We start from the raw sequence: 13,122 nt of genomic DNA, 5'->3' as shown, positions 1-13,122 counted from the left end.
GCTCTTGCTTTCCAATGCTTGAGAGCATCAGAGGCCTCCAGAGTACTCCTTTACACTCTGTCAACCAGTTCAAAGGAGCACAGCCCACTAAACCAGCTTGCAGAGATAAGGTAGGAAGCCAGGACAAATGGCCCTACCCCCCTCCAACTGACAGGAAAAGAGCTGAATACTTGAATTCTACCAATTTGCCAGCCTCTGCTTTGCAGTCTTCAGTCTTTCCAGCTTTGGAGAAAAGCTATAGGACATCACTGAAAACAACAGAATATTAAGTGCCTCATTCTCAACCTTTCCTTTGGGAAAGAAAATACTTTGAAATAATGGATGAAAACTATAAAACCAGTTTTCATGTTTTTCATATTTTTAAGTTCTGTTTCTCTAAAATATGAAAAGCTCAGAGTCAGACTATGCCTCTGTGTTCCCTAATGTAATTCACATTAAATTTCATTGGAAGAGGAACTTAAACCCATCCTCACCAGCCAATATTCTATCATTAGACTACAGCTGTCCTTAAAACAACTGATGATCATGTCTTTGAAGCAAATAGATAAGACACAACTTTTATGTTCAAACAGAGCAAGCAATTTTAGGTTATGTTTATCACAGATTGCTTGTAGTTTTACACATGGCTGTCACCTTTATGTTTGTCTATAGTTAAAAACAGGACTTGATCTGAGTGACTGGTTGTCTCAGAACAACTATGTTTAGCTCTGCTGTACTCTCTGCAAATAAAAATGGAAAAAATCTGAATCTAGATAGGTTCTAAATGTTGAATTGAAAGTAAATGTTCAGCTAGCCAAAGTTTTGGATGAGTCCTCTGGAGTAGAAATGAAAAAGTTAATTTGTGAAGGAGTGACATCATCAAGATGGAAACATAGGTCATTCCCAACCTCAGTCCCCTTCACAAGAAGACCAACTAATAACTATCTATAGACAAGACACCACTGTGAAAATCCTAGAATACAAGGGTGAGGCTGAAGGCACCCCCTGTATCACAGAGAATGAGGTAGGACCACATTAGAAAAGTTAAGAGGAGCAGCTGCACCCTGACCACATCACTCCTCCCCCAGGCTGGCTCCCCAGGCCTGCAGTTCCTCCGGGGGAAAAGAAAGTCCAGGTGGACACCCGGCTCCTCCAGCATCATGGGTCATTTCTCAGGATGCCTTCTCAGGTCTTGCCTTATGGGCATCTAAGGAGACTTGGGGACGTGACTGTGACAGAGAAGGGGGAAGGGATTTATAGCAACGAGTGCTCGGACTGTGGCCCTGTTCCTCCTCCCAGTGGTGCCCAAGTAGAAGTCCCAACCAGCAGCTCTGCTCATCTGCAGGGCCAAGATCGTGGTCCATTCTGACCAGGGAGCTTGGCAGGGCGCAGATCTGCCTGATTCAGGACTCCAGACAGTGAGCCCTTGCCAGCCATGGAGCCTGTTCTGCCACTCCATCTGGACAGGAAAGCTAATTCACAGCCCCACCCACTGCTGAATACCGCCTCCAGCCCTACCGAGCAGGAACCTGACCAGAGCTCCTGGGAGTCTGTGTAGCTCATCCTGCAACCACAGTTACAGCAGCACTTGAATGGAGAGCCTGGCCAGTGGCCCTGCCCATATGCAGAGCCAGGATGGTGGCCTGTCAGGCCAGGGAACTTGGTGCATGATTCTGCCTAATTTGGCCCCCAAATAAGAGACGTGTCAGCCTTAGAGCCTGTCTGGTGGCTCCGCCCAGGCAGGGAAACTAATTCATAGCCCTACCCACTGTTAAATACAGCCTTCAGCATGCCCAACCAGGAAACCTAACCAGGCACATGGGAAACTGTGTAGCCCAGGGGTCCCCAGCCCCTGGGCCGTAGACCAGTATCGGTCTGCGGCCTATTAGGAACTGGGCCGCACAGCAGGTGGTGAGCAGCAGGCTAGCGAGTAAAGCTTCGTCTGCTGCTCCCCTTTGCTCCCCCTTGCATTACCGCCTGAACCATCCCCCCACCTCCCGCCCCGGTCCATGGAAAAATTGTCTTCCACAAAACCGGTCCCCAGTGCCAAAAAGGTTGGGGACCGCTGGCATAGCCCATCCTACAGCCCCACTTACAGTGATACCTGAGCAGAGAGCACAACCAGTGGTTCTCACCATTTGCACTGCAAAACCAGCAACTCTGTGTGGCCAGAGAATTTGGCGCACAACCCTGCCTGATCTGGGTCCTTAAACAATGGGCTGTGCTGGCCACGGGGTCCATTCTGCTGCCCTGGTCAAGCAGGGAAGCTACATCATAGCCCCAACTACTGCTAAATATAGTACCGAGTCTGACCATCCAGGAAACCTGACCAGAGAACCCAGGCAACTACAGAGCCCCATCCAACAGCCTCACTTGGGCAAAGAACCAAGCCAGCAGTCCTATCCAACTGTTTTCAGCCACAACACATACCCCACAACCTCAGAGCTCAGGCAGTGGCCTTGCCCACAGAGAAGACCCTAATAGCAGGCTCCCCCTGCCCAAGGGGTCTGTCAGCTCACATGTCCAGAACCCCAAGCTCAGCTGACTGGTGAAGGACTGTCTCTGCCAAGGCACACCTGTAAAGTCTAGAAGAAGAGACTGTTTACTCAAATGTGCAGATACCAATGTAAGAAATCAAGGATCAGGAAAAATCAGGTAAACAACACCACCAATGGAAACTAATAAAATGCCAATAATTGACACTAAAGAAATGGAAATCTATGAACTTCAATGAATTCAGGATAATCTTCTTAAAAGAAGTTTAGTGAACTACAAGACAGATAACAAAATGCGGGGGGAAAAATTGCATGAACAAAACGAGATGAAGAAAAAAAAATAGAAACCATCAAAAATAAACCAAACAGAAGTCCTAGAGCTAAAGAATACAATGACTGAACTGTAAAGTTCAATAGAGAGCTTCAAAATCAGAACTGACCATGCAGAAGACAGAATCAGTGACAGAGAAAGAATCAGGGACAGGGTATTTGAATTTATCCAGTCAGAGGAACAAAAGAAAAAAAAGAATGAAAAAGAGTGAAGAAAGCCTATGGAACTTATAGGATGCCATCAGAAGAAACAATATCTGCATTATGGGTACCCCAGAAGGAGAAAGAGAAAGGGACAGAAAGTGTATATAAAGCAAATAACGGCTGAAAATGAGAAAAGAAATGGACATACAAATCCATGAGGCCCAAAGGACCCCAAACAGATTAAACCAAATAGTTCCAAAAGTCAAAGACAGAAAGAGAATTTCAGGCCAGGAGAGAATGGGTAATATATTCAAAATATTGAAAGAAAAAAATCTGTCTGGCTTCCCTGGTGGCGTAGTGGTTGAGAGTCCGCCTGCCGATGCAGGGGACATGGGTTCATGCCCCGGTCCAGGAAGATCCCACATGCCGTGGAGCAGCTAGGCCTGTGAGCCATGGCCGCTGAGCCTGCGCGTCCGGAGCCTGTGCTCTGCAATGGGAGAGGCCACAACGGTGAGAGTCCCGCGTACAGCAAAAAAAAAAAAAAAAAAAAAAAACTGTCAACAATAATACTATACCTGGCAAACCTGTCCTTCAGAAATGAAGGGGAGATAAATAAGTGCCTGAACAAATGAAAGCTGATTGAGTTTATCACCACTAGGCCTGCCTTACAAGAAATGCTAAAGGGAGTTCTTCAAGCGAAATAAAGTGATGCTAATTTACATGATAAAATCAGATGAACACAGGTATAAGACTTCCTGGTATTGGTAAATAATCAAAGTTATTTAATATGGTAATAGTGGTGCATAATTCTCTTACAACTCTAGTTTAAAAGTTTTAAAATGTATTAAGAAAAACCCATAACTTCAATAGTCTGTTACTGTATACATAATATAAAAAATATGTAAATTGTAACGTGATGGGGGAGAAGTAAATTGTAATTTTAGAGATGCTATTGAAGTTAAGTTGTCGTCAGCTTAAAATAGGATATTATAAATATAAGATAGTTTATATAAGGCTCATGGTAACCACAGAGGAAAAACCTATTACAGAAAAGATCAGGATCAAGTGAAAGTATACCAATACAAAAAAAGTCATCAACACAAAAGAAGACAGCAGAATAAGAAGCAAGGAACAACAGAGCTACAAAACAGTCAGCAAAACAAGTAAGAAAATGGCAATAGTAAATCCTTATCCATCAATAATTGCTTTAAGCATAATGGATAAAATTCTCCAATCAAAGATACAAAATTGGACGAATGACTTAAAAACAATATCAAACAATATACTGCCTACAGGAGACTCACTTTAGCTTCAAAGACACAGACTGAGACTGAAAGGATGGAGAAAGATATTTCAAGCAAATGATAACGAAGAAAAAACAAAGGTAGCTATACTCATATCAGACAAAATAGACGTTAAGCTAAAAATGACAGAGAAAGAACTTCACTATATAACAATAAAGGGGTCAATCCATCAAAAAGATACACCAATTGTAAATATTTATGCACCCACCCAACATCAGAGCACCTAACTATATAAAGCAAACATTAACAGAATTATAAGGAGAAATAAACAAATAAACAACAACAAATAGTTGGGGACTTTAATACCCCACATTCAATAACCAATAGATCATTCAGACAGAAAATCAATAAGGAAACAATGGATTTGAACAACACTGTTGACTAAGTTGTAACAGACATATACAGAATACTTTGTCTGACAACAGCAGGATACACATTCTTCTCAAATGCACACAGAACATTTTCTAGCATAGATCATGCATTAGGCCACAAAACAAGTCTTAGCAAATTAACCAAGACTAAAATCATACCTAATATCTCCTCTGACCACAATGGTATGAAACCAGAAATTGGTAAAAGGAGTAAAACTGGATAACTCATGAATACATGGAAATTAAACAGTACTATCCTGAACAACCAGTAGATCGATCTAAGATGAAATTAAATGAGAAATTTAAAAGTATCTTGAGACAAATGAAAATGGGAGCAAAACATACAAACTTATGGGATGCAGCAAAAGCAGGTCTCAGAGGGAAGTTCATATCTGTAAGTGCATACCTCAAGAAATAGAAAGATCTCAAATAAACCGAACTTTTACACCTCAAGGATCTAGAAGATGAAGAACAAACTAAGCCCAAAGTTGGCCAAAAAAGGAAATAAAGTTTAGAGCATAAATAAATAGAGACCAGGAAAGAAATAGAGAAAACTGAATAAAACTAAGGGCTGGCTCTTTGAAAAGGTAAACAAAACAGACAAATCTTTATTGAGACTAACCAAGGGGAAGAGAGAGATCCCAAGCTAACAAAATTTTAAATGAAAGAGGGGACATTACAACTGATAATATAGAAATACAAAGGTTCATAAGAGTCTTCAGTGACCAACTATACACCAACACATAGAAAAGGTGGATAAATTACTAGAAACCTAGAACCTATCATGACTGAATTAGGAAGAACTAGAAAATCTGAACAGACCAATTACTAGTAGGGTATTGAATTGTTAATCAAAAATCTCCCAAACAAAGTCCAGGACCAGATGTCTTCACTGGTAAATTTTACCAAACATTTAATGAAGAATTAACAGCAGTCCTTCTCAAAATATCCAGAAATACTGAAGAGGAGAGAACACGTCCAAACTCATTTTACAAGGCTAGTATTACCCTGATATCAAAGCCAAATAGGACATTACAAGAAAAGAAAACCACAGGCCAATATCCCTGATGAATATAGATGCAAAAATTCTCAACAAAACAGCAAACCTAATTCAGCAGCACATTAAAAGGATCATACACCATGACCAAGTAGGATTCATCCCTGGGATGCAAGGATGGTTCAATATATGCAAATCAATAAATGTGATATATTACATTAATAGAATGAAAGATAAAAATCATATGATCATCTCAATAGATGCAGAAAAAGCATTTGACATAATTTAACATCTATTCATGATAAAAACTCTCAACAAACTAACTATAGAAAAGGAATGCACCTCAATACAGTAAAGTAAGGCCATATATATCAAGCCCACAGCTAACATCATACTCCATGGTGAAAGACTGAAGGCTTTTCCAACAGGACAAGGATGTCCACTCTCACCACTTCTATTCAACATGGCACTGGAAGTCCAAGCCAGAGAAAGCAGGCAACAAAAAGAAAGAAAAGCCTTCCAAATTGAAAAGGAAGACCCAAAATTATCTCTGTTTGTAGATGACATGATTTTATGTATAGAAAAGCCTAAACACTGAACCAAAAAAAAAAAAAAAACTGTTAGATCAATGAATTTAGTAAAGTTGCAAGATACAGAATTCAACATACAAAAATCAAAAGTATTTCTACACACTAAGAATGAGTTATCTGAAAAATAATCTCATTTACAATATCATCAAGAACAATAAAATACTTAGGAATAAATTTAACCAAGGAGATGAAAGATCTCTACACTGAAAACTATAATACATTGATGAAAGAAATTGAAGACTAAAATAAATGGAAAGATATTCCATGCTCATGGATTGGAAGAATTAATATTGTTAAAATATCTATACCACCCAAAGCCACCTATAGATTCATTGCAATCCCCATCAAGATTCCAATGGCACTTTTTACAGAAGAGAAATCCTAAAATTCATATGAAACTACAAAAGACCCTGAACAGCCAAAGCAATCCTGAGAAAGAACAACAAAGCTGGAGGTGTCACACTTCCTGAATTCAAACTATATTATAAAGATATAATAATAAAAGCATTACGGTACTGGCATAAAAACAGACACATAAACCAATACGACAGAATTGAGAACCCAGAAATTGAGAACCAACACATACAGTGAGCTAACATGAAAAGAGAGCCAAGAATACTTTGATGGAGAAAAGACAGTCCTTTTAATAAATGGTGCTGGGAAATTGGATAGTCACATGTAAAAGAGTAAAACTAGATCCCTATTTTACATCACTCCCAAAAATTAACTCAAAATGGATTAAGAAATTAAACATAAGACCTGAAACCATAAAACTCCTGGAAGAAAACCCAGGAATAAAGCTTCTTGACATGGGTCTTGGCAAAAGACCAAAGCACAAAAGACTAAAGCACAAGCAACAAAATAAAAAATAAACAAGTAGGACTACACCAAACTAAAAAGCTTCTGCACAGCACAAGAAACGATAACAAAATGAAAAGACAACCTAAGCAATGGGATAAGATATTTGCAAATCATATCTGAGAAGGGGTTAATATTCAAAATATATAAAGAACTCACACAACTCAAAAGAAAAAAAAATAAGTTAAAAATGGCCAAAGGACCTGAATAGACATTTTTCCAAGAAGACATACAGATGGCCAATAGGTACATGAAAAGGGTAGATAACAACACTAGTCAGGGAAATCAAATCAAAACCACAATAAGTTATGACCTCATACCTATTAGATTGGCTGTCATCAAAAAGACAAGAGAACAAGTTCTGGAGAGGATATGGAGAGAAGGGAACCTTTGTGCACTGTTGGTGGGAATGTAAATTGGTACAGCCACTATGGAAAACAGTATGGAGGTTTCTCAAAAAAATAAAACTACCATATTACCAGCAGTCCTACTTCTGGGTATATATCCAAAGGAAACAAAATCACTATGTCAAAAAGATAACTGCACTCCCATGTTCATGTTCATTACAGCATTACTTACAATAGCCAAGACATGGAAACAACCTAAGTTTCCACCGACAGATGAATAGATAAAGATGTGGTGTATATACAGTGGAATACTGTTCAGCCATAAAAAGGAAACTCTGCTATTTGCAACAATATGAATGGACCTTGAGGGCATTATGCTAAATGAAATGTCACACAGAGAAAGACACATACTGTACCATCTCACTTATACGTGGTAGCTAAAAAACTCAAATTTATAGAAAAAAGGATCAGATTTGTGGTTACCAGAGGCAGAGGGTGGAGAGAATGAGGTGAAGGTGGTCAAAAGATATCGACTTCCAGTTTTAAGACAAATTTAAGTACTGGCTGTGTAATGTTCAACATGACGAGTATCATTGCCAAGGCTGTATTGTATATTTGAAAGTTGGTAAGAGAGTAGACACCAAAGTTCTCACAAGGAAAAAAAAATGTAATTATATAAGGTGATGGATGTTAACTAAACTTATTTTGGTAATCATTTCACAATATATACATATGTCAAGTCATTTTGCTATACACCTTAAGTTTATACAGTGTTATTATATGTCAATTATCTCAATAAAACTGGAAGAAAAAATAATAAAAGGAAGTAATTGTTGTATTGCTATCTGCAGGAAGTTATCTGTCAGTCTTATGTATTTTATTTCATGATTGACCCTCAAACATCTGGGGAGAGGGGAGTTCAGTATTAATTCCAAATATTTTCTTTAAAAAAAAAAAAAGAGATTTTCTTCTAAGGGAGACTTTTGAAAGTTTTGTCCAAAAGCATGATTCTTTGGAGAAAACATACTCCAAAATAATTGTAGTGACATAGTCAATAGAATTTCATGATTTTGTGTTTCAGTTTATTCATCTTTTTTTTCTATCATTTTATTCTACTTTCCATAAAGTTGGAGATAATCAAATGAATTTCACTGTAACCTTTAATTAATTGTAACTATTGTTATGGACTGAGTATTTGAGTCCCCCCAAATTCACATATTGAAGCCATAACCCCCAATGTGATGGTATTTGGAGGCAGGGCCTTTGGGAGATAATTAGGGTTGGATTAGGTCATGAGGGTGGGACCCTCATGATGGATTAGTGCCCTTATAAAAAGAGGAAGAGGCAGGAGATCTCTCCACCATATGAGGATACAGCAAGAAGGCAGCTGTCTGAAAACCAGCCAAGAAGACAGTTCTTACCAGAACTCAACCATGTTGGCACCGTGATCTAGGACTTCCCAAGCTCCGGAACTGTGAGCAATAATGTCTGCTATTTAAGCAACCCAGCCTATGGCATTTTGTTACAGCAGCCCAAAGCCAACTAAGAAATGTTTAATAACTGGTTCTTTTAACATTACAAAATACAAAGAAAACATGATTTATAAGCCTGGATAATAATGGCCTTATATATTTCATGCAAAGTAAAAACTGTACCTTCTCATACCCTAATAAAGCTTTTTCACTTCTTTTCCCATTTAAGAATTAATTAGGATGCAACAATGTCTTAGAAAAGCCAACATATATAATATAGTTGTCTACCTAGGATAATCCAAAATCCATAGTCTACCTTCAGAAAATCAGAAAGGAATTTACGTGCAACTACAAACTAGAGAAATAATTTTGCACTCATGTCCTTTGAGCCCAGGTAAAAAACAGGATTTTAACTTAATCAGCTGCCAGAATCTTAAACGCACTGTTCCACGTTCAGGTGGGCTGTGTGCACCTGGTGCTTCCCTGGGGGGTTTCCACTGTAAAGCTGGTCCACTGAAGCACCCTAAATTGCCCTTCTGAATAAATGGTATGAAATGTGTAAACTGTTCCCCAGCCCTTCCTCAGAGGGCTGTTGGGAACCCTGGGCCTGGGATGGATGTCAGTAGGGATCTGGTGCACCCGGATTCCAGGCATGGTCACCCTTCAGGAGAGCAGCAAGGCTTCTTTCCCTGACAGACTCACTATCTATGTAATAGTGTCTGGATTTGTAAATTTCTGTGCTTATCATAAATATCATTCAGAAACATCATCTCAGAAAAGCTCCAGATTACTGAGAGGCGAAAGCTTCTTGCACTGAGTTACCTGTTAGGGCAACAGTCACACGAGGTTCACACTTGTATTCCTGTAGTTTTACTTTATAACTTCATGTTTGCATTAGTAAACGTGTTGACAGTTTACTAATCACGTTAGTAACTAGTAAAGAAATAGTTTGAGTTTTAATAAGTAAACTGTGTGAATTACTGATGTAATATTATCCTATAATACTACTTCTGAATTTTTAAATTGCCTTTTCAAGATTTCCTCAGAAAGATAACAGGCTCCCTCTAGCGGGAAGTGACCGTTATAATTGAATTATTTACTCCAAAGCTGTGTAACTTCATAGTTGAACTTTGTTTGAAGGAAAAGGGGCCTTTTCTGACTCTGACATTTGTTTATTTCTCTCCATAACATTTGTTTACTTTTCTCTTTCTAATTTCTTAGCTAAGAAATCAGTACTGATTATCAAGGAATGTTTGCAGGACAGTCATGGTTTCAAGTCATGTTGATACCGTGAACTGCTCTTTTATAAGCAAAGGGAAGTGAGGTTATCAATGGATGCCCAGGCATTAATTTCAACGAACTTGATAGGAAATATATATATATATAAACGTAATTTATATGTAATTATGTAATTTATAAATATATAAATTCTAATAATATACCTTAACTCCAAAGCCTTTATTTTCATAATTAAGTAATTTAAAGGATTATCTCATCTTGTGCCCTCATTGTATGCTGAGTTTAAGTGGCACACTCAAGATTACACATTTGGAAGTCTGCTTTTTGACCTCCCAGTTCTGATTAATTTTACAGAAAGCAAGCCTTGTTCACTTTGGCTTTTCTTTATGAGAAAAAATGACCAAAATCCCATGTTTTTTTTTTTAAGTAATTAGCTTTCTGCCCCATATCATTTATAATTAAAACTAAAACTGTATTTTTATAGAGCTTAGTCAAATATAAAAATGTTAATTCTGGGGCTTCCCTGGTGGCGCAGTGGTTGAGAGTCCGCCTGCCGATGCAGGGGACACGGGTTCGTGCCCCGATCCGGGAGAATCCCACATGCCGCGGAGCGGCTGGGCCCGTGAGCCATGGCCGCTGAGCCTGCGCATCTGGAGCCTGTGCTCCGCAACGGGAGAGGCCACAACAGTGAGAGGCCCGCGTACCGCAAAAAAAAAAAAAAAAAAAAAGTTAATTCGGACATCAAGAAAATTAAAATTGCACCCAGGCAAGGAAGTAACCTATTACAGAAATGGGTTTTGGTTTTACAACTGGTAAAGAAAAAAAAAAAAATTTAATGAAATTTAGTATTGAGAGTGACATCTATCCCAAACTGGTAAATAACCAATAACCAACTCCAGGAAGACTGGTTATAACAAGCTATAGAAACTTTCAGGTTTAGAATCTCATATCATACATTTCACCTATCCCACATTTAAAAAAAAAAATTTTATTGTGGTAAGAGTCACATAAAACATACTGTTTTAACCATATTTAACTGTACAGTTCAGTGGCTCTAAGTACATTGATACTGTTGTGCAACTCTCACCCTCATCCAGCTACTGAATTTTTCTCCTAAACTGAAACACTGCCCCCATTAAACACTAACTCCCCATTCCCCGCCAGAGATTGGGACTGACCTACGTACACTCCTCGGTATGAAGCAGATGGCTGGTGGGGGCCTAACTGTATAAGCACAGGAGAAAAAAAAGGTAGAGTCTGTTTGCAGGGCAGGTATTAAGTTAACCTATCCCGCATTTTACAGATCATCTATCGAAGTGTGTGCTTAATTGCTTTTTGGTAACTCTTGACAAAGCCATTCTCCACTGGAGGGAGCTTGGCTCTCACCAAACTTGTTTTCTTATTTTCTTACAGCAAATCATAGGATTAGTTTCGGAACACTGGTCAGCACTTCCAATACCTACGATGGATCTGGTGTTGTGACTGTGGAAACAGACCATCCCCTCCTCTGGACCATGGCCATCAAAAACACCCATGACTGACCTCCGCAGCTGTGCCTCTGACCTCATTTGCCAACAACTTCATGCTCCACAAGAACAGTTCACCCTGGTTGGCAGGAATCTAAACCTGTCCCTGAGAAGCCTGCTAGTTTTAAATATGTTTAAATATGTTATATTCATAAACATTATGAATGACAGATCTCAATTGTACAGTGACGGGGGGAAATCATTATTTCTTAAGAAAGTAAATTACACTCAGTTGGAAAACTAATGTGGATTATTCCACTCTAAAATTAAGGACTGATCATTCTTATGTTACTAATCATTCCATGTATCCTAGAAAACTGTTGGCTTTTATTTTTGCGGTACGCGGGCCTCTCACTGTTGTGGCCTCTCCCGTTGCGGAGCATAGGCTCCGGACGCGCAGGCTCAGCGGCCATGGCTCACGGGCCCAGCTGCTCCGCGGCATGTGGGATCCTCCCGGACCGGGGCACGAACGCGCGTTCCCCCGCATCGGCAGGCGGACTCTCAACCACTGCGCCACCAGGGAAGCCCTAGAAAACTGTTTTTAGGTTTGAACCTGAGAAGGCTCTGTTGAGGCTCCGTGCTGTCCAGCACATAACCCTCCTCCTGTTCATCCTTAATTGCTTAACACCAAAGGCTACTTCTGTCTAATAATATTAGCTCTTTCTGTATTATATGTATTCCCTTTCACTGAAAAAATAATTCCTTCTAGCTTGGGATGCTAGAACTGCATTTTATTCTGGCCTTAATGGTTTTTGGTATTATCTTTTCATAATAAATTTAAAAATGATTGGCCTGATTATTAAAATTTAAAACAGGTAGAACCTGCCCAGCAGCTTTACATAGCACAAAGCCGGTGTTGCCGTAAGGAAAGGGACCAGCAGCTCTCTTCTTTCTGGTGCTACAACAGTGACGGTTGCCTTGTAAGTGGAGAGTGAAAGTGGGATCAGGTGAACTAGCATGCAGTTGTGCATAGTCAATCATTAGAGATAATTATTCATAATTTATGCAAATATATGTGAAATTGAATCCAGATGTCAAATAAAAATATTTAGTTATCCATGTGCCTGTGGTCAGTTTTTAAGAAAACAATCCATTTTCTCAACTGTAGTTTATAATGACCAGTCTTTCCTAATCAGTGTTTCTGTACAAAAAAAAAATTTGCTCAAAAGATGATTAATAGGTATAGTTCTGCACGCCTCTGATTTTGGGGAGGCAACCCAGTGTTGTTGTCAACACTTTCTCTAACCTCCATGGAAGTTACTTTCTAGAGCACATGTGCCACATGTTTACAGTTAATCTCTCTGGACCCATTGCCCCATCTATAAAGTAGGGATTATAGGTAGCACCTGTTTACCTTGTCGGACTTAGAAAGGAAGGACAGGTAGATTGCTTTCAAAGATTGTTACATGCTGGAGAAAAAAGAGCCAACAGAGGGAAGGCGCTTCCGTGGTAGAGAAAGTGAAGAAAACT

At 39.3% G+C, this 13,122-nt stretch overlaps 1 protein-coding gene across 3 annotated transcripts in view; it reads left to right on the top strand.

The window, feature by feature from the left end:
• Positions 1–12,709, top strand: part of TPK1 (thiamin pyrophosphokinase 1) — a 336,815-nt gene extending 324,106 nt beyond the window's left edge. For all 3 annotated transcript variants that reach the window (XM_067747283.1, XM_067747285.1, XM_067747284.1), the window contains one exon: positions 11,540–12,709. In XM_067747283.1, coding sequence (XP_067603384.1) covers positions 11,540–11,667 — 128 coding nt within the window. In that variant the 3' untranslated portion in view covers positions 11,668–12,709. The remainder of the gene's footprint in view (positions 1–11,539) is intronic.
• Positions 12,710–13,122: the final 413 nt, after the last annotated feature.

Source organism: Pseudorca crassidens, chromosome 8 (genome assembly GCF_039906515.1).
Source record: "Pseudorca crassidens isolate mPseCra1 chromosome 8, mPseCra1.hap1, whole genome shotgun sequence".
NCBI lineage: Eukaryota > Metazoa > Chordata > Mammalia > Artiodactyla > Delphinidae > Pseudorca > Pseudorca crassidens.
This window is presented reverse-complemented; position numbering and strand designations above follow the sequence as displayed.